This window comes from Bremia lactucae, linkage group LG19 (genome assembly GCF_004359215.1).
Source record: "Bremia lactucae strain SF5 linkage group LG19, whole genome shotgun sequence".
Taxonomy (NCBI): domain Eukaryota; phylum Oomycota; class Peronosporomycetes; order Peronosporales; family Peronosporaceae; genus Bremia; species Bremia lactucae.
In genome coordinates, this window is record NC_090628.1 from 1,526,266 (window position 1) to 1,547,735 (window position 21,470).

At 46.3% G+C, this 21,470-nt stretch overlaps 7 protein-coding genes across 7 annotated transcripts; 4 read left to right on the plus strand and 3 right to left on the minus strand.

The window, feature by feature from the left end:
* Nucleotides 1–4,911: 4,911 nt before the first annotated feature.
* On the plus strand, nt 4,912–9,195 carry CCR75_003057 (uncharacterized protein; the record flags this gene model as incomplete). The annotated part of the gene is made up of 2 exons (XM_067961154.1): nt 4,912–7,498; nt 8,504–9,195. The coding sequence occupies 2 exons, from the start codon at nt 4,912–4,914 to the stop codon at nt 9,193–9,195; spliced, it is 3,279 nt and encodes a 1,092-aa protein (XP_067823826.1).
* A 1,024-nt stretch (nt 9,196–10,219) lies between these two features.
* On the plus strand, nt 10,220–11,008 carry CCR75_003056 (uncharacterized protein; the record flags this gene model as incomplete). The annotated part of the gene is made up of 1 exon (XM_067961153.1): nt 10,220–11,008. The coding sequence occupies one exon, from the start codon at nt 10,220–10,222 to the stop codon at nt 11,006–11,008; it is 789 nt and encodes a 262-aa protein (XP_067823827.1).
* An 840-nt stretch (nt 11,009–11,848) lies between these two features.
* Nucleotides 11,849–12,517, minus strand: CCR75_003055 (uncharacterized protein; the record flags this gene model as incomplete). Its single annotated transcript, XM_067961152.1, has 1 exon — nt 11,849–12,517. The coding sequence occupies one exon, from the start codon at nt 12,515–12,517 to the stop codon at nt 11,849–11,851; it is 669 nt and encodes a 222-aa protein (XP_067823824.1).
* Nucleotides 12,518–12,566: 49 nt separating this feature from the next.
* CCR75_003054 (uncharacterized protein) lies at nt 12,567–14,142 on the minus strand (the record flags this gene model as incomplete). The annotated part of the gene is made up of 2 exons (XM_067961151.1): nt 12,567–13,853; nt 13,920–14,142. The coding sequence occupies 2 exons, from the start codon at nt 14,140–14,142 to the stop codon at nt 12,667–12,669; spliced, it is 1,410 nt and encodes a 469-aa protein (XP_067823825.1). The 3' UTR covers nt 12,567–12,666.
* Nucleotides 14,143–14,744: 602 nt separating this feature from the next.
* CCR75_003053 (uncharacterized protein) lies at nt 14,745–17,594 on the plus strand (the record flags this gene model as incomplete). Its single annotated transcript, XM_067961150.1, has 1 exon — nt 14,745–17,594. One exon carries the CDS (start codon nt 14,745–14,747, stop codon nt 17,592–17,594), a length of 2,850 nt encoding a protein of 949 aa, XP_067823822.1.
* Nucleotides 17,589–21,407, minus strand: CCR75_003051 (uncharacterized protein; the record flags this gene model as incomplete). The annotated part of the gene is made up of 5 exons (XM_067961148.1): nt 17,589–19,956; nt 20,029–20,902; nt 20,959–21,010; nt 21,060–21,117; nt 21,192–21,407. The coding sequence occupies 5 exons, from the start codon at nt 21,405–21,407 to the stop codon at nt 19,801–19,803; spliced, it is 1,356 nt and encodes a 451-aa protein (XP_067823820.1). The 3' UTR covers nt 17,589–19,800.
* On the plus strand, nt 19,248–19,439 carry CCR75_003052 (uncharacterized protein; the record flags this gene model as incomplete). The annotated part of the gene is made up of 1 exon (XM_067961149.1): nt 19,248–19,439. One exon carries the CDS (start codon nt 19,248–19,250, stop codon nt 19,437–19,439), a length of 192 nt encoding a protein of 63 aa, XP_067823823.1.
* Nucleotides 21,408–21,470: the final 63 nt, after the last annotated feature.

Below are 21,470 nucleotides of genomic sequence, written 5' to 3' on the forward strand. Positions count from 1 at the left end.
TAGAAGTCTAGTAACTTCTACCATTTGAGGGGATTTCTCCTCAAATACGTGGGGACCTCTTCCCTCAACGTCTTCCGAGTGTGATTGCGCTATCACAGTCGGGTCCACTACGGTCGACTCTCTACTCGACCTTGGATCATCGTGTTGTCCTTTCTGGGCAACCGGTATACTCCTTGAATGTCGCCCACTAAGCGTACATTCATGTCCCAATCCACTCGACCTTTTCGAGTGGTGGACCTTCGGCGCTGCCTGTGCATTAACACAGCCGCCGGCAGCTGACTCCACATTGTGATTGGTAATCACACTGTGATCTTGTGCGGTTGTACTAACGACCGTACCACAAGTGAGGCCATCGCACTCACTCGTAGTACATCCACACGCTTGTGGACGCTCCAAGACGTTCATCAGATGGCCATCTGATGAACAAGTGGCAGGCATCTTTACGGATCGATGCTGCCAGCTGATCCTTGGCTCGTATTTTCTGAGCCAAGGTAAACCCAGGATGACATCAAATTTGTCATCTAAATCCAGTACGCTGAAATCATCATCATACTGTAAATTTCTTAACGTGTAGTGAAATTTCACTACGCGTTTCATCACTGTTATCGATGCGCCTGTCGCTAGACGCACCGTCATCCTTGAACAAGCAAATGCAGCACTCGAGACCATCTACATACCAAGATGCAATGGCGTCTCCTCAATCCAAGATGTGAAGTGATGCAATAAAGGTCGAACCAAAGGCCTTGGATAACAAAAAACATGGAATGCAGCGAGAATTCTCCAAACAAAAAGTGATTGGAACCAAGTGGGTTTTGCAATCAAGAGAAACGAATATGGTGATATTGAGCGGTACAAAGCACGACTTGTGGCGTTGGGTCATCGTCAAACTTTCGTTCGTGATTTCCTCGTTGAAAAACAACTTGCTATTCAACATGACAGTACGCATATGTTGTGAAGTCTTTTGCAGATCTTCCAAACTACTGAAACTGGGAAGGCCTGCATAAAGGTTTCTTAATATATATTCTAGTTATCAACAAGTTGCTACCATTATGCTACACTCATAATACAGAAATAGATAATTAAGGGGATGGATACATCGGTTCCTAAATGTAATTAAGCATAGGGTGAGTCAAAGTCCAAGGGTTTCTAAAGTCGACTAAAGGAATGATTGTCAATTTTGCGATATAGCGAAATAATGAAAGTGTTCATTCTTGATCTGTAGTTTTTATTTAATTAATGGGTAGGGGTTTGGCTATACCAAAAGGGTGTGTGCCTATACTGGTATCCTATCTAAAAGGTAGATAATATTTTGGGAATATTACCTTACATAGTAATATTCGAAAAACTAATTCGTTGCTAGATATCGGCCTTTATATCTACATGCTCCGCGGTCCAGTCAGCACTGGACGCGCGCAAAGAGAGAGACATATAAGACTTTATTACATGTTCGTATTAGTATAAAATTAGGTTAGTAGTAAATAGTAAGAATGGAAGTACTTAATTATATTAATACAGTTTACTTTTAACCCTCTCTAAAGCAAGTGTTTCAAAGAAAGTCTTCCTCTGCACGTACTAGTGTACGTGAAGTGACGTGTGGCACCACTCGTACTGAAGCACAAGTCAGCAGTGCCCCGTCACACAAAGAAGCACTTTGTAGTCCGTCCAAGGACCATAGCTCTATCATCTAACGTGAACATGTCAGATGATAATGGAAATACGCGTTGCATTTCGCATGATAGCTATTCCTTTCTAAGTGATATAGAAAGGAGTGCGGTCGAACGAATGAGTTCGACCGTAGGGAATAGAGCCAATCTGGCCATGCTGTCCGGTTTGGATAGAGATACCCTTCATTCAGCCATCGCCAAGTTCATACAACATGAACTTGACGACGCGAAAGAGAAAATAGCCTTGCTTGATCAGCAAGGCTCTCAACAGGCAGAATTGTTGAGGCTGCAACGGTTAGAGACCCTATACCTGAGATGACGCACACGCGTCGTCCCAAAACCTTGAAGATTAATATCTCTAAGTATATGGGAGTCGAAGAAGACTCCCTTCTAAGATGGTTTGCCGAGTTGGACGATGCTATAAAGGATCGTCACATATTCGACGAGCAAATTTGGCAGGTCGTGCCAAAACTCGGGCATAAGGCCTTAAGTTGCGCGACCCATATGTCTTTGGGTCGCTAGAGGCTTTTAAAGCCCGGCTCAAACAGACGTTTGAGCCACCTGGGGCTGAGTTCAGAGCTCGATTAGAGCTTCTGAAAGTTGAGCAAGGCAAGCGTAATGTTCCCGCTTATGCCCAGCACATACGACGCTTAGCGAGTTGTATCACAAACAACCCAGTTCATGAACGCACGTTGATTACGGTGTTCAGGCTAGCTCTTACGAATGGTCCCGTAAAGACTTACCAGTTCCACTTGGAACCTGATACGCTTGAAGAATCGAAGAAGCAATACCCGTTGCGGAACAGGAGGACTTGAGCTTGAGACCGGCTCAAGCTGGCTCGTCATCGTATCGTCTTTAAGACGACACGAGCTTGGAGGTCCAGAACCTATGGACCCCTCTTCTGTCGATAACGAATAACCTCGCTTTTCGAACAATCAGCGATTGCAGAGATGCAATCGCTGTTAAAAGTTAGGTCACTACGCTCATGAGTGTTGTACCCAAGCCCAGTACCGAGAGGTACTAAACGACTTATGGACAGAATGCCAAAAAGGGCAATTGTTGCGGGTCCGACGCTGTCGCGAAATCGAAACAGCGAGTCGGACCGCCAGAAAACGGTCACGGTCAGTAGGGGTGCAATGCCCTACTGATAGAGCAACCACCAGAGTATTTGCAAACCTCTTGACGAAATTTGCACCAGATTCACTGTCATTATATGTCTCTGCACCTGGTGATGAGGTATCACTCATCACCTTGAAGTAAAAAGTGACAAATGATTTGGCACTTAGAGCCCTAGTGGAATGTGAGGCGTCGAATAACTTTATTCGTCGCCAGTCGCTAGAGGGTCGTAGGCTCAAAAATGTTGAGCGCGACATCCCTCCAACGAGGATGACGGTGCGTATAAACACGTGCTGACCTTCTTGAGGGGCTTGAAAGCTCCTCCTTTATCATCCAACAAGTTCATGTTGGACGGAACGTGCGTTGGCCGTTGACCGGACCACGAAGTGCTATCAGGTGTAACGGGGCACCTTTGATTAGTACCGAAAAGTACTACTTAACTTGATTTGATAATAGTGTTAGTGAGGTGTCTCGAAACTTCACGTACGCAGAGGAAGGTTTCTTACCAAGCTAATGATCTTTAGCTTCGAAGGTCTAGACTAAGTCTTTAGAATAGAGAAAAAGTAAAGCTGTATTAATATATTAATATGATCTTATATCTACTACTGAACTTATTATTTTAATATCTAACTAAGTATGGCACCTCCTTGCGCACCGCGCAATCACGTCTAGAAACGATTGGCGGGGTTGATCTAGACTTAAATCAACCAACTAATAGAGCTAATGTCGTATTGCATCAATAATACCAAATTTGGTATTATTGGAACTATTTAAGTCAAAATTAATAAGGTAATAATTTTGACCTTTTTTTTCTTATTGGAAATAATAATTGTTTATTCCTCTTATAGGAAATAATACTTATGTAACTGGACACCCCGTTACAGAGCCGTTATCGCCAACCACCTCTCCCTTTCGGTATTGCCACACTGCCTGTATTTAATGAACACGTCATATAAAATATTTTTAAAGTATGACGCTACTATTATAAATACAGAGGTGTATAATCAAGGAGCGTGGCTATACCGGTTTCCACATGTAATTGAGGGTGGTGTACCAAAAGGCCATCTAAAGACGACGAAAGGAAGACTTGTTAATTTTGCGATGTAGTGAAATACATAAAACATTTTCATGGAATGAGCAGCTCTTACTTTATTACAACAATCATACGGGAGAGTGTGGCAATACCGAAAGGAGTGTGTGGCTAAACCGGCTCCCTGAATCAAGTCAAGAAGATTGCAATACATAGAAACTTAATTATATTTACACAGTTTTGGTATTTTCCTGTGCCAAGTCTACCTCGGTAATGATGACCTTTACGTGCTAAGAACTCTTAGCACTTAAAATCCTTCCTTTGAGCCTTTTGTAGTCTCAAAACTTAATTCTCTCTCTTTCAATATTATTGCCTATTAATCTCTATCGTCTTGATGAGCAATTCTTTCAAATTTTGCAGGTCCAGATGGGATGGATTGGCAATGTCGTGATTGACATTATGGAGCAGCAAATAGCTTCTTTACAGACACGACAAAATATGCCCGTATACAAAGCAAATCGGCAAGTATATCAAGTAGAAATCAATTGCCGGATTTGCATGAGTGATCAATATTTTCACTTTTATTTTGGAGGTTGGACCGTAATGGACCGTAATTAATTGAGTATTAAAAGGTTTCTACCGTAATCTAGGAGAAGGACCTACCATTTGACGCAAGTCTCACGTACGCAGTTTAAGTTGCTACAGGGAGATGAGCCCGCGTTTGCCCGTTACAAGCATAGAAGAGCCTTTTCTAAAGTTGCGTTGTAGGCGTGCACATTGCCACGACGATGATGACAAATGGCATGTTACGCGTAAACACAACAAGACGCCTGGCTATTTAGACGCAAAAGACAAATCTTGTCTAGATCGTGCGCTTTCTGTAAAGTAACACATAACACACCAAAATCTTATTATCGGCAAAGCTTTCCTTTTTCGCCCTTATTCTTGGCCTTACGTGGCCGTTTAATCGGATTAGGTCAGTCGTCCATTCTCAACAATTCTCATCTCTGTTCCGAAAATAGCCAGACATCCAACGCGTCCCTAACTAAGAATCATTTTCGATTTTTCCTGGTTTGTTGCAGCTTTAGTGAAGCCATTTCAATGGCGATAAAACAGAACAGTTCCGATACGGACGAAAAACAAAGCATTGACGATGTGGTCCCGGACCTCCAGGCGCCTGTTGCGACGTATCGTCTTCCACGTTTCGGCTCTCGGCGTCTCAGCTCCAGCAGCTCTGGCATTGACTATAACCGATTTCCACGGACCAAGAGCATGTTTCCCGAGCCAATGGAGCTCACCAAGGACGATCTTTCCAGTGCCGATGCGTTGATGGCTGCTGGCGTCTTCACCATGAATTCCACGCTCTCGAACGTGATTGAAAAAGCTTTGGGTCAGCCTATTCCAGGCCTCGAAGTGCGTTTTCGAAACCTCGAATTGTCAGCCGAAGTCCCGGTGATCAAAGGGGGGGACCTTGAAGTCCCGACGCTAGTAAATCAAGTGAGCCAAGGGTTCAGCAGTCTCTTTGGGCAAGCAAACAAGCTCACAGTCGAGAAGAAAATTTTACGCGGCATTACGGGGGTCGTCCGTCCTGGGCGAATCACGCTCGTCTTGGGGCAGCCTGGATCCGGCAAATCGTCGTTCATGAAAGTCCTCGCGAATCGGTTTCACATGGACAAGACGATTACACTCAAAGGAGACATTGATTACAGTGGCAAAGACCGCAGTAGTATCCTGGATGAGCTCCCACGGTACGTCGCGTATGCGAACCAAATTGACGAGCACTATCCACGCTTGACCGTGCAAGAAACCTTTGAATTCGCGCATCGATGTTGTACAGGCACGGGTATTGAACCGTGGGGTATCGAAGCGCTTAAGAACTGTACCCCCGAGCAACACGAATACGCTGTCGAGGTGCTCACGGCCCACCACAAGTTCGCGCCGAACGTCACTATTAAAAAACTCGGACTGGACAATTGCAAAGACACGGTTGTGGGCAATGCCATGCTTCGAGGCGTCTCTGGTGGCGAACGGAAGCGCGTGACTACGGGCGAAATGCTTTTTGGTCTCAAGCGTTTGCAGCTGCTCGACGAAATTAGTACTGGACTAGACAGTGCTGCAACGTTTGATATTTGCAAAAGCATGAAAAGCGCGGCACGGAATTTTAATGCGACGGTCATTATTTCGCTATTGCAGCCATCGCCAGAGGTCTTTGAGCTCTTTGACGACGTGTTGCTAATGCATGAAGGCACAATCATGTACCATGGCAGACGGGAGGACGCGGTACCGTACTTTGAAACCATGGGCTTTTATTGTCCGCCTCGGAAGGATGTGGCCGACTTTTTGCTTGATTTCGGTACGGATAAACAGAAGGCGTATGCGACGGAAAAGAACGTACCGTACCTGTCGGAAGATTTTGCCACGCGTTTTCAGGAGTCGGCGATGTATCACGATACGCTTAAGTATCTGGAGACGAAAGTGGACGATTCGATCATCTTTGCCGACTTCACGCCGTTCCGTCAAACGTTGCGCGAGGATCTCACGACGCTCTTGCGCCGAGAAATGACAATCTTGTCGCGGGATACAACGTACCTCATTGGACGTGTAGTTATGACTTCTGTGATGGGGTTACTCTACGGCTCGACGTATTGGCAAATTGACGATTCGAATAGCCAATTGACGCTTGGGTTACTCTTTTCCGTAGCCATGTTTCTGTCCATGAGCCAATCGTCGCAAGTACCAACGTTTATGGATGCCCGCAAGATTTTTTACAAACAACGTGGAGCGAATTTCTTTCGTTCGAGTGCGTACGTGCTTTCCATGTCCATTTCTTTGAGCCCGTTGAGTATGGTCGAGACTGTGGTCTTTGGCGCCATTACGTACTGGTTTGGCGGTTATGTAGACGAAGTCGGACGTTTTATTGTGTTTCTCGTAACTATTTTTTTGTGTCAAATGTGGTTTGCGAGTTTTTTCTTCTTTTTGTCTGCAGCGTCACCGAATTTGACAATAGCGCAGCCCATGAAGATGGTTGCTGTTTTGTTTTTTATGCTTTTTGGAGGGTTTTTGATTGCAAAGGGCGACATACCAGACTACTTGATTTGGATATACTGGGTTGATCCGCTGGCATGGTGCATCCGCTCGCTTAGCATCAACCAGTACCTTGCGTCGAAGTTTGATGTGTGCGTGTACCAAGGCATTGACTATTGTGCGCAATACAACATGACGATCGGGGAGTACAGTCTCGGGGTCTTTGACCTCCAAACGACGACCGAGTGGATTTATTACGGATGGTGCTACTTTATTGTCGGGTACAGTATCCTCGTTTTTTGTGCGTACTTGATGCTCGAGTACAAACGGTACGAAAGTCCAGAAAATGTCGCCATTGTTCCTCACGATGAACATGATCATCCTGACCAAACGGCGTATAATTCCATGCCCACGACCCCCAAGAGCCATCAAAATGTCATTCAAATTCATAATGTCGATAATTTCGAGGGTGGGTACCCAGTGATTCGTCTTCCAACGCTACCAACCGGTCGTGGGATCTCTGTACCGGTTACTCTAGTGTTCCATGAATTGTGGTACTCTGTCCCGCTTCCTGGGGGTTCCAACGATGAGCAAATTGATCTCCTTCAAGGAGTGTCTGGATTCGCTTTGCCTGGCACCATGACAGCCCTAATGGGGTCATCGGGTGCTGGCAAAACGACCCTCATGGATGTCATTGCTGGACGCAAAACTGGCGGCAAAATTCAAGGCAAAATCTTGCTCAATGGTCACGCGGCCAATGACCTTGCGATTCGCCGATGCACGGGTTATTGCGAACAGATGGATATTCATTCCGACTCGGCTACGGTGCGTGAAGCGCTCTTGTTTTCGGCTATGCTTCGTCAGGATGCCAGTATCCCGACAACTCAGAAACACGAATCGGTCGAAGAATGTATTGAATTATTGGAACTCGGACCCATTGCTGACAAAATTATTCGCGGGTCGTCGACTGAACAAATGAAGCGCTTAACCATTGGGGTCGAATTGGCCGCTCAGCCGAGTATTCTTTTCATGGACGAACCCACGAGTGGATTGGACGCACGGTCGGCCAAGCTCATTATGAATGGTGTCCGCAAGATTGCCGACTCGGGGCGCACGATAATCTGTACGATCCATCAGCCGAGCACTGAAGTGTTTAATTTGTTTGACTCCCTCTTGCTCCTTCGTCGTGGAGGTCGAATGGTCTTTTTCGGCGAGCTCGGAGAAGATTCGAAGCATCTGATCAACTACTTTGAAGCTTTTCCAGATGTCACGCCGATTAAGCCTGGATACAATCCCGCGACGTGGATGCTCGAGTGTATCGGGGCCGGAGTTGGTGGTGGCAAAGCTGCTGTTGCGGCTGATCCAGCCCAGTCCACGGACTTTGCCGATCGATTTGAACGAAGCGATCAAAAAGTGATGATGGAGGAGGATCTGAACCAAGAAGGAGTGCTATTCCCATCTCCAGATCTTCCGGAGCTTACGTTTAGGAACAAACGGGCGTCATCAGCTAGTACTCAATTTGGACTCCTCTCTCGTCGATTCATTCGCATGTACTGGCGTACACCTACGTACAACCTGACACGCATGGTGATCAGCATTGTCTTGGCGTGCGTGTTTGCTATCATTTACCAAGGGACAGATTACACGTCGTACAGTGGGGCCAATGCAGGGGTTGGACTCATCTTCGTCAGTACGGCATTTTTGGGCATTATTAGTTTTAACAGTGTTATGCCCATTGCCGCCGACGAACGGACGGCGTTCTACCGCGAGCGGGCATCTCAAACGTACAATGCACTGTGGTACTTTATTGCCGGGACTTTGGTAGAAATCCCGTACGTTTTCATATCGAGTTTTCTCTTTTCAATCATCCTATACCCGAGTGTGGGTTTTGACGGGGTGACGACATTTTTCTACTATTGGATCGTGGTGTCTTTAAATGCTTTGGTGTTTGTCTACCTTGGGCAATTATTGGTATACGCCATGCCGAGTGTTGCGATTGCTTCTACTGTTGGTGCACTGCTCAGTTCGATCTTTATGCTTTATACGGGCTTTAATCCCCCCACGGGAAATATTCCCCAGGGGTACATGTGGGTACATTGGATCTCGCCACCAACGTACAGCATTGCGATTCTAGTTGCTCTGGTTTTTGCCGACTGCTCGGATGAAAAGATTGGCTGCAGTGTCATCTCAGAAGCACCGCCTACGATTGGGAATATGACGATCAAGCAGTACGTTGAGGATACGTTCGACATGAAGCAAGATGACATTTGGAGAAATGCTTGGATCCTCATCGGACTGGTCATTGTATTTCGTGTCTTGGCGCTGTTTTCACTTCGTTACATTAACCACCTCAAGCGCTAGGGAAGGATTGGAAGAAGAGAGCTCTAACATAGATGACACAGGTTTTGTAGCCTTAAAAACAAACCTCGATAAAAATTACATACACGTAAAATAACTATCGTTCATTCTCGTGAATTTTTTTAATAATGGATGCGATAAAGATGATTGTACGTGAAACACATATAAAGCAAAGCTGTTCAAGATGGCGCCCATAAACTCGTTTTCAATCATTCGCGCGAAATAGCTGGCAACTCTAGTCGATGCGAATGTTGAAACCTGTCTGAACGATTGGCAACGGCAAAAGGCGATTGACGAACCACTTAAGAGGTAGATAATAGTTGTGACTAATTACGTGAAAAAATAATGAGCCGTTGACGTTTCTGAAAGCAGTGGGACGGCAACATTGCTTGTATCTTACAAGTTGCAGAAATCAAGCAGCGGTATTCATGTTTCGTGTTAAAAGGTGGACATCGAATGATGGTATCGTCGATCGTGTTGAAGCTGATAAAGATGAAAAAAACATATTTATATTCAAGTCCACCCTTCGTGGCTAGCGTAACACTTGTCATTGGTTAATACCAAAGCCCTGTATGCGACTCTGTCCGGAGAGTTGCATGGACCTGCGCGACGAAGTGGCCGCGTTAAGGTTATGACACAGAGCACAATTCATGACATCATCTCTACTATTGACGGTGAAAGTACACCGCTTGATATTCGAAAGTCCTTTTACAGAAGATTGTTTCATCGAGTGAAGCATCCATGGTACCACGAACCTTCCCACGTGGTGGACGAATATCAGGCTTTCACATTGTTGTGGTTACGATATGCGCTTCGCAGTGGATGGCTTCGGCGCAATCAATCTATTATAAGCGCCAACTCCTCATCTGTCAAGAGAGGGTCGACGGCGTGTCTGACTTGCGTGAATTCGTTCGACGCTTTGAGTTGTTCTGCTTCTTTATAAGTTTTTCAATCTCATTTTTCAAATTGCCAAAGCGGCTACATTTCCTTTACTACTTTTAAGTATTCTACCCCGGCGACGGTCACCATGTTTAGAAATGAATGGGAAGCGCCATTTCCAGTGTGGATTGAAAGCATCGACATCGACGAAGAGCTACCCGAACTCATGGTTACGTACCCCGATTACCCGATTCACACGAATCTGTCTCCAATTTCTACGCCCGAAGAAACCGCGTTAAATACCTTTCTCACATTTCCTACGCCCGTGAATCTCCACCTGGATGCACTCTTGGATGGCAAATTTGACAAGGCATGTGACGAGATGCGTGACAGCCAGGACATAAAAATCCTCACTGAGCCTGTATTGAAGCCCCAATCTATTCGAAGACCAAGTATTAGTCCTGCTAAGAACAACAAGCCCGCAACTATATCAGTGACTGAGTCAGGTCGTCGACTGCGTCACAAGATTAATGTGGACCCCATTGGCCGAGACCAGCGGCGCAAGGATAAGCAACGTGGGTACGAAAAGGGCTATCGCAATCGCATGAAGATCAAACGCGGACAAGTGGAAGCTAAATGGATCCAATTAGAGATTCAAATTCGCACGATGCTGGCCAGGCGCACGTCGGTTGTCGCTTTCGACGCTTTGAAAAAAGAGTCAAAGCTGTCGACGGTCGGGATCCGCCTGCGGTACATGAAGCTCTTGCAAGAGGAACGAGCTCTTCGAGAGTCCAATGCACTGGATTGCTGTTTTCTGGCAGACAGTCAAGCGCTGACATTCTACGGGGGTGGAGCGGCCCCCAGTCGGACAATTCGGGAGCAGTTAAATGGCCTTCCAAATTTAAGAATGTGTCATACGTTCGAATTTACGTGGTAAAAAAAAGGTTCGATGCCCAATATTTGGCTAATTATAGATATTGAAACTGTGTTATGAAACTGTTTTGTCTTGTTGCACTCACGACATTCTGTTCATTGCTGTCATGATTGGCAACATACTCAACCTTGTTATAAAGTTATTGTTTTGAAGTCAAGCTATTTTTCGCGTAATGAAGACTGGGAAAATGTAGAGGGCAGATCAATTTTCTATTACCGTACTGACTCCCTCAAGCCACTTGCAGAGCATCTTTTGCTGAATTGGCGAACAAAGCTTCGGAGCCATGGTACAGACAAAATTTGTAGCTGATATTTCTACAATGGTATTCCTTAAATATTTAATTGATTTTGAATTGTGAGTTTAAATGTGCATTCTGTAAGAAACGCCTTAGAAATGGTCGTCATTTCAATTTCGCAGAATAAGCAGTTTCTTCTCATTTTTACCAATACTTGAGCTTCTAGGGTTTTAATCGTGACACAAGTAATGGGGGAATCTTTGCTACTTTATCGTTAATTCACACGAAATAGCTCGCAACACAGCTTAACATTTTTTTAACACATACTTAGCACAACCTACGAGAAGCCTGCTTTTTTTAGTATTGCTATGTCATTTTCCAAGTGGAATTTTTTTTCCTTTACATGCATTGCACGTGGAAGCTTCCGACTATTCTGTGATATAATAAGAAACATTAATTTTATCGACTTGTAAAATACTCTTGCAATACAAATGACTTTTTATCGATATATTGCGCCTTGGAGCTGCGTCCTAATAGCTTTAAGAGCGCAGCTCGGTACTACAAACGTTCTCATTATGCTTCCGTAGACTGCTCTATCGGCTCTTCTTCTACTTTAGAACATCCTCTGCTCCTAAATCGTCATTTTCACGAAATTTTGAATCCTCGTCTTCGTCATTTTTATCACTAGGTGAGTCAGGACGTCGCTGACGACTTGAAGGCTGCTCGTCCGTTAACGCATCGTCCCGAGGCCTTTTGACATGAGCTGAGCGACGAAAGTGGTGGCCATCAGCGGTAGCGTCATCCCCGCGTCCGTAGCCACCTCGTCCTGCATCATAGTCATCCTTCGATCTTCTGTCATCACGCACCTGTCCACCAGATAAGCCACGGCCAAATTGGCGACCTTCACGGAACCCTCCGTCCATTTCGCAGCGCACAACGCGATTGTCAAGCTTGGTCTCGCTCAGAAACTGCGCACAGGCGTCTGCCTCGGTATGCTTGCTGTATTCGACAAAACAGAATCCGCATGGAGTCTTTTTAAAGCGGTCAAGCCCCATGATGACGCGTTTCACAAAGCCTACGCGGCTAAAGAGCTCGTAGATTTGCGCCTCGGATGTAAAGAACGACAGATTTCCTATGTACAATGTGCTCGACTGCTCCATGGCACGCTGCTGCTCAGCAAAGGAGGTAAACGTTTTACGGTCCCAGTACTGCCGTTGCGATGGCCCCCGCTGCAATCGTCGCTCCTCTTCCGCCACCTCCGCATACAGCTCGGCCATGCTTGCTTGCGAAGGAATTCAACGTGAGCCACACAAAAACAAAAGTGCGAAAACAACAACACATCTCTCTTTTTCTGATAATAATCTCAACAATTTTGTAGTTGGAGCACGACAAATTATCAAAGAAAGCACAATGAACGGACTTTTAACTAGCACTCGACCCCCTTGGCACCATCGGCTGGAATGTACCAACAGTGCTTGGTCTCGACCCCACCGAGCGTTGTAGTGCCCATATTTGAGCCAAACGACCACGAGTCGTCGGCTGTGTGGTACTGCAGCTGGAGCCACTCCTCAGACACTGTAAGCGAGAAGAAGCCGTACTCGTCGCCCGAGTACGTCCACACGTTGCTGACATACTCGGCCGCATATGTCGTCAGCCCACTGGCCGACTCTTTCTGGATCCCACCGCCTGCCCCGTTCTCTACAAAGTGTACCCCAAGCGACTCCGAGTAATCGTGTTTCTCGCCATGCGTGTGTCCGTACACCCATGCATGGATACCCGAATCTTTTAAAATATCAAACCACACCTTCATGCCAGCTTCAGCGTAGTGAACACTAGGACTATAGTGGCTATTGACGATCTTCCACGTCGCACTGGAAGTCTTGACCTTCTCTGCTAGCTGCTTCCGTGAGTCGTCACTCCATTCCGTGAACTTTGCAAAGCACGCGTCATACATGTCCGTGTCCCCACCAGCGCAGAATTCGTGTCCTCGCGTGACACTTTCGCACGAATCGCTATCACCTTTCGAGTAGCCGTAGCACTGGCAGCACACTTGTTGGGCCGCATGGACATCAGCGTCTCCCGAGTCGACATTAAAGACATCAATTGACACGCCCGACGTCGCATCTTCGATAGAATAAACATAGAAATGGTCTTGTAGAATCCAGCGATCGTCGTTTGGACTCGTGTACTCCTGTTGCCACTTGAATTTGTCGTCCAAGGCCGAAAGAAGGGCCTCGGTGGACGGGCACTCAGCATTGTTATCGCCCTTAGAACAGATAAAACTTGCACCGCCGTAGTCGTGGTTGCCCATGACATTAATAAAAGGAATATTCGCGATATTCTCGCCGTCAAATTTCGTCTCGAACGTCGCAGTAAAGCGGGAATCCCGTCCTGCTTCGCTATTAATACCTGTCCAATAGAAGTTGTCGCCTTGACCGAGAATGGCCTTGGGTTTGACGACCGCGTCCCCTGCTTGCGTGTTCATAAGGCTCGCAACAACATCCTCAGCCACGACGTCAAAGTTGTTGTACGTCGAGGATCGAGTGCAGCACGAGTCTTTAGCGACCGTAGTACCGTAGTCTCCAATAGCAAACACGACGAGCGAGTACGTGGCTATGAGGAGAGCGAAGAAGAGATGTTAGACCTTAAAATGCATACTGTTTAAGTTACGCGTCGTACCAGCAGTGGGGTCGGATGTGACGGTGAGCGTCGAATTCCCGCTGCCTGTCGACGTGTTGCTAGATCGGTTGCGACTGGACGAACGGGGGTTGCTGGAGTTCGGCTCCGACGACTCGGTGGACGACGAGTTTGAAGAGGTTGCGACGAGCACGCCTATGATCGCTCCTACCACGGCACAGAGCACCACGACCCCTATGATTAGGATCCGTTTGTTGATAACCATTGATCGTCCGACACAAGAAAGGCGAAAGACGAATATGAAGGGTCAACCCAAGAGCGTTTTTTAAAGAGTGAAAAGGAGACTTTAAAAAGCCTTTGGATCTGTATAACATTGGTCGCACGAAATCTGATTTCTTGTCGGACTTCTGGATACTTAGATTTGACTTTATATTAATAGGAACGACCACCTGGTATGAAAGCGTGCAAATCGCACCCTGTGCAGCAGCAGACGCCAAGCATCTCCTTTACTACTGCTCGCCCATGGGTCGATTGAGGGACGATTTTAAAGCCATTACGGCTTATTGGTGGGTTTGTTTTTCGGCTCGGACATTTGCTTGCATTACAATGCATGTGCACGACGCATCCTTAATAGCATGTCATAACTGGCTGGCTGGACGTTCTTGGAATCATACAAATTTTAAGTACAATTTAAGGTGGTATAATAGATATGAGCCCAAAATGACGTCTGAATATCGACACCAATTTATCCCTCAGCACCGAGACCTTAAATTTCTAATGATTCATATTGTTCCGTTTTGCACGTGCTTTTCTAATTATTAGCAAATTAACGCTTTGAGTCAGTAAATCTTTACAAACTTCTTGTGGATGCGCAAGTGGAAGGCCAATAGCTACGTGCTGAGTGTTTGTCTCTTGGCATCAGAGTATGTGCGACAGCAACAACATAGCGCTCAACCACGAGACGATTCCATCGCACCTTTAGCAGACGCGGCGCAGCCTTCCGAGCCAGCCATCACGACGCCGTCTCTTAACGCCCTGGCCTGTTTTCTTAGTGAAGAAATTCAGCAACCTCTGCAACAGAATAAAACCGGTTCGATCCGGACAGGCTGCACAACCCTTCACAATTTATTACGTCGTTTAGAAATTAGTTTAAGCAATGAACGCGACTTTCAGCAGCTATCGTGGCAAGTTGTGAGTATCTTGACGCAGATCCAAAGCCCTGACGCCATGTGCAACGTCGTCGAGCGAATTTCCGAGTGTGTAGCGCCTCTTCAGAGCTTGAGCGGCGTCGAACAGGACGTGGATTCGGCCAACTCAACGCTGGCTCGTACCAGTTTGCTCGGGGTCTTTGTGCGCAGTTTCTTACTGGAAGTCGACAGACTATTGTTTGATGGCTTATCGCGACTTTATGATGATGTTACAGTCTATCTTGAGCACTTTAAAGAAGACGTGGCAAATGAAAAGCAAATTGAACAAGAGGAGGCAAAGGACGAGCTTCTGCGCTCGCCAGCGTCACAGAATCCATGGAACGCAAGCCGTCATGACAAGCACGAGCTACGGCTGTCACCAATTCCTGGGCACCCTTCTAGACAGAGCGTATCATCAACGCCTTTACGTATGGACATGTCGGAAAAGCAGGTATCATTGATTGGCATTCGAGACGTGAATGATCCAGGGGTATGGTCGAATGACCAGCTCAATTACATTTTAAGTGACTTGATTCGCGATATGGACAAAGGACAAAAGAGTCAATTAACGGGCATTTCGTTGCCTGAAGACGAGCGACAGTTGCTCCTTCACTCTACGATGGATCCATCGGATCCCAACGTGCTCTATGCGAGGTATTTATCTTTTCTATACAGTCGGGATTACCAGGGTGCATTGGATAGTTTGCATCAGTACCATGATGTTGTCACTACTCGTTCCTCTTCAAGCGATGCCACGTCGACACGTGGTGCGAAAAAACATTTTCGAGGAAATGGGATCCAATACGCAGCTCTGAATTTAGCAGGCTTGCACATCCTATTTAATCACTATGAAGCCGCGCAAGAAAGCATTCAAGAAGCGATTCGAGTGGCTCAGCACCATGGCGATCACATTTGTGTAGCGTTTGCACTCGCATGGCTCATTTCCATCTATCAAAAGATGGCCAAACCCAAGGAGATGGTCGTAAAGCTCATTCGCAGCTGTTTGGATCGGGTGCAGGAATCCCAGTTGCCATCGCTGCAGGTATTATTGAAATTGATGGAAGGAGAGAGCGAGTTGTTTCGTGGCAGTGTTAACGCGGACTTGCAAGCGGCTGCCCACCACATCGCTGCACAAGTGCCAGCCCCTCGACCACTGCACGTCTGGTCGCATCTTGAAGAAGCAATGCAATCCGTCGCATCCATTGCGACTCCAGCTGTCACTGTAATGCACCCTAACACGCAAAGTATGATGGCCCGGCAAATGCACGCGGGAAGTGCGACTGACGCGTCTACGAAATCGACAGGCATGGGAATGGACTGGATGGAATCAACCGAGGCAGTGATTGATACCGTTTGGAATCTTAGTGGCCACGTGACGATTTTTACCGCAGTGGGATGGACTCTGTTTGGTCACCACACTCTTGCACAAGCCTTTCGTCGTATCCATCTTTTGTGCTACGAAGACTCGGCAACTACAGAAGAAATTGCGCTCATTGTAAGTCAACTGGCAATGGCAAGTCTCACCCAGGCAAAAGGCGACGCACCGGTTTACGAGCAAGCGCTAAACTTCCTTGTGGACGTTGCAGATCAAGCCGAGCGACGTTTTCTGTTAAATGATATGTTGTATCAAAGGAATCTCCATCGGCTCTTTTTCTTGTGGGCTTTACAAAGAGGAGAAGTCACACGCGCTCAAGTTCATATCCGTGCGATTCTTGCACTGTCTCCTGCCGTAAAAGATATGCCAGCGCACCTTGACGCGCTTCTCTTGAAGGCAGCATTACACGCTGCGAAGAAGGAGTATTCTCAATGCTTTGAATTGCTAGAAGATTTGGAAAAGACGTGCCAGAAGCATGACTTTGCTTATCTCCACGCTCAAGTACTAATTACGATTAGTCGCACTCGTTTGAAAGCTTCAGCACCCCATGCTCCTTTTGCATCCCTTACGAAATTGCTCCAAGGCATCGACATTTGCACACGTTGCCACTACGATTTATTGCTGGCAGAGGCTCACGTGGTGATGGCAGAAATGTATGTGGCCATGGGCAAGCTTCAGGAAGCCGATGCACTTATGAACGATCAAATGGCCTTAGTGATGGAACATGGGAGCATCAATTTGCGTGGTGAGTGTTTGCTCGTGATAGCCAAGACGAGGATTGGCAGCATCGAGCGATTCAAGAAAGGCACGACAGAATCGAATGCAATGGCGAAAAAGGCCATGAAAATGCTCATGGCAAGTGCCGGCATGTTTGAACTAGTGCAAAACCTCGAGCGGCTTCAAGAGATTTGCTACGTGCAGTCAATCGTCTACCATCATATGTCAATGATAGCCACGAAGGAAGGCACAGAGGCTCTTTCGTTTCTCACGAGTCGAGAAGAGAGAGCGACACAGTTTTTGAAGCACACAACACAACTAAAACACGGAGCTTTCTTTACAGTGGAGTCACATTTCGACTCGTCACGTCCTGAAAACATTCGACAAGTTATTTTGCAGCGCTCCAAAGAGCTCTCGGTTTGTCAATCCGTCTCGTAAAGCAGCACGTAGGCCTCGCGAGCATACGTTATCAGCGTCTGTTCCATCGTAGCTAAGTCAGAATTCAATTCCTCTACGCGCTGCATGTGCACCAATGGATTCATGTTGAATCGCTTGACCCCAAAGCATGACGTTTCATTAAAGAGTTTCTTACCGTTAAAGGATTGGATTCGTGGGACCTGATTTGGATCAATGACGTTTAGCGGAAACTCTTGAAGGCGGTTCCAGACTCGTCGATCGTCGCCTTGGCCGCTCAATTTGATGGTGTTTCGATGCCAGAAAAGCATCTGATCGCCATTTAAATCATACTGCACCATAGTCACGCCACAATAGCGTTGACGGCCATCGTTAATGACGCCAAGCGTGCCAGGAATGCGACGATCGTTGTAGAAAAACGGCTTGCGCATCTGCAGCCACGTCAAGCGAAAGAGATCCTTGTCGCCCCATACGAGCTTTAGTTTTGTAAACAAGTTGGGTTTGTGCGTTGCGTAGTACATGAGTTGTTCCAACATGGGCTTGCTCCGTGATCGATCGATTAAAACCTGGCCACTTTCCTGCTCCACCATGTCTACGGCCTCGAGGCCAATAAGTTCCCATACTAAGCTTTGAGCATGAAGGTTAAAAATGGAGTTTCCAGGATGCCAAAAGTCGGGCCAGAACACGGCGCCATAGCGCTCCATTGCCTCTGAAAAGAATAGTGCGGTGGGGTCTCGTACGGCAAAATTATCTGCGTCAAGGAGCAAGACACGCGTAAAGCGGGAGTAGTAGAGAGCGTGGACTTTGACGTTAAAGCCATGGATGCGCTCATCAAAGACTTGGCGGAAGGAAATGGGTCCATATTGGGTTTGTAGCAGCAATAGCACAGGATTCTCGCGACGTAGCTCATCGTGGCGAAACCAGAGTTCAATTGGAAGAAGACACCCAAGATCTCGTAGACGACGGATACTTGCAAAGGCGCTGGGAAGAACGCGGTCGTATACAGCCATGATGATCCCGCAAGACTGGATAACATCGAGAGTCAGGGGTGGATCGTGACGATAGGATTGAGCGTGGAATCGAAAGGAAGAAAAGAGAAAAGCGAATTCACACGTGAATCGAGCATCGTCTTTAAGGGAAAGACTCGTGGTGTGCATGAGATGAATGATTTGACCTGAGGTCGAGTTTCGCACCTTGCAATACCCGGCGTCCCCCGCTTGAATCCGTTGCCAGCATTCTCTTCGAGTACCCACTTCGTCTCCTTCGTCAGTGGTTTCAACCCACTCGAGACACTGAAATTCATGTTTCTTCCAGGCCGAAAGTAGTGACTCGGTGCTTTTGTCGTTTGTATGCAGGCGATTTGATTGATCTTGAAACTTGAACGTTGCAATGGAGTTGTCAGGGATGTTGACCCATTGCATCCAGAGAATCACGGCTGAGAAACAGTAGAGGCCTAGCACTAGGATTGTTACTTGTGTGACCAAGCGCGTGCTTTGTCGAGACATTTTTATGTTTTACTGCTGCACTGGCGGGGAGTTGGCACTTTCTTTCACTCTCAGGTCCATCCATCGAGTTGTATATTGCAATGTTTTGCTTGTTACGAGATCTTTCTGAAAGGTGACGCTTAAGTCATGTTGACAAGACCTTTTACGTCGTGGCTCTTTCCTAAATTCTACAATGACACAGCCGCTTATGAAACATGCGACGACAAGAAAATTTGCTGTTTTGGTGACAGCTAAAGTAGCGCATGCTATAGCAAGTGAAGTTTTTAAGATGGCAATAGAGGTTTTGAGAAAACAAGTCGAAGTTCCTGGTACTGATTTGTTAGTGCTGATTGATGTTTCGCTTCATAAGCGGCAACTTAGCTAGTGCAAAAAGATGCTGCGAGGCAACTTGTAAAAATGACGATATGTTTGGCAAATTGCTGAATAAGGGTGTCTTTATGCAGGGAGTACCATAGGACGCTTACGTAATCGTGAAACTAGCTTGATGCTTAGCAGATTGTCAGTATTTGTATTCAGAATTGAGTGGGCGCAATTCATGTTTTTTTTTTGTGAGTTACAATAGTATCGTATTACAATAGTATTGTATCTCTTTCCAGGAAATTACTTTCGAAATTTAGCGAAACAAGCATTGGTAATTAACATCACTGTAGTTGTAGTCGTCACTACCACTCTCGTCATTAGTGACATAGAATATTTATCGGAATGTCGTGAACAACCATAGCTTATCAAGTTTCAGCAACTTTAGCACTCGAGTCGACGAATTTATTCGATACTTGATTCTTTCCATCCTTCTGATAAGTGATCGTACAAACTTGTCGTGCACTTGGCACAATGGCTTCAAACGGATCCGAACTTTCAAAGTACAGATCGCCATACCTTTCCTAGCATATTGCAAATATTTCAATTGCTTCCATTAGCGCAGCCTCGTAAGTACAAAAGAAAAAATGACAAACCTGGTCTGTAGGTGACCCATGTAGCCAAATGCGCCATGCGTGCAACATCATTCGTGGTGCTACATCGTCTTGCGAACCATAGGTAACATCGCCAACAATCGGAAACCCGTGGTGGGCGAGGTGAAGTCGCAATTGATGTCGACGGCCATTTAACGGACGCAAGAGCACTTTTGACACCGGTTCGCCATCGTAGATGGCATGGCCCAAGACAAAGCAAAGCGTGGTTGACTGCTTCGCTAAAGCGTTCGACTCCTTCCCCACCACCATGCGAAAGACTTTTAAACTTTGATGTGGCTCAATGATTGGCGCATCGAATATATAGGCAAGTGGCTCGTTAACGTTCTCGCTTTTGTCAGCCGCAAGACTTTCGTACTTGTGCAGGTGCGCAAGTCGAAGAGTTTCAAGACGGAGAAATTCATTGAATTCTCTTGCATAGCGCTGCTTGTCTGCGATTGCTTTTTCCGAGAACAAACGCTTTTCCTCGTTGGATAATCCGTGCCATGTCAATTGTGTAAACGCCAATTCTTCAGCTGTTAAAGATTTGGCTTTTGAGCATAAATTGTCCTCTTTAAGCCGTTTGTTACTTTTACGGAGAAGCTCCGCTTGCTCCATTGCGAATATATTTGGCCCATGGCGTACTCCACGCGGATATCCGGGCATTTTGAAATGGGCTTTAGATCCTCGCTGCTGATTTCGCATCCTCTCCAAATCTTCGGTATCTTGAATAAACAATCCGAGCTTTGAGAACGTACAAGCGTGTGCTGATTGATTAACGCTCTCTGCTGGATTAAGCGGCAAGTGGCCTCGCACCAGTGCCAAATACTCCTTTTGCACCTGCTTTTCTCGAAATAATCGACACGCTGTTGCCGTAGCTCTGCAACAAAACTTTAGACACAGGTTTCACCATTCCTATTCACACTATTCACTCACTCTTTTTTAAGACCAACCACTAAAACACCGGACGTTGCTGCGCATGCAAACACTATCAGTCGGCAATCAAGTTGTCAACTTTTGAACATAAAAATCTGTACCAAAATCCAATTGGTGAATCCACCGAAATTTGTCTACGTGTGGAAAATCTCGTGCCAACTAGCCCTCATTAAGCAACTTTACAGTGTCATTTTGACTATAATCTCTATTTAGAAAAGCGAATACACTCGCACCGCTTTCTCTAATGTCACGTCAAACGCGCCGTCCATCCGTTCGTCTGGACCTTTGTCCAGCACAACAAAGTCGTCATCCTTGTGTAGTACACGCAATTGCAGTTGCGCGAGCTCCATGGGACCGCCTCGCTTGCCATTGACTTCACTGGTATCAATTTTGTGAAGTTTAGCCTCATGTGGCAAATGGTGCTGATGCCTCCGGACTTTAATCTCCATTAAAAAAGCTTCTTTAAAATTGGGCTGCAATGCGCCAAAATGTGTACAAAGAGGCCAAGACGC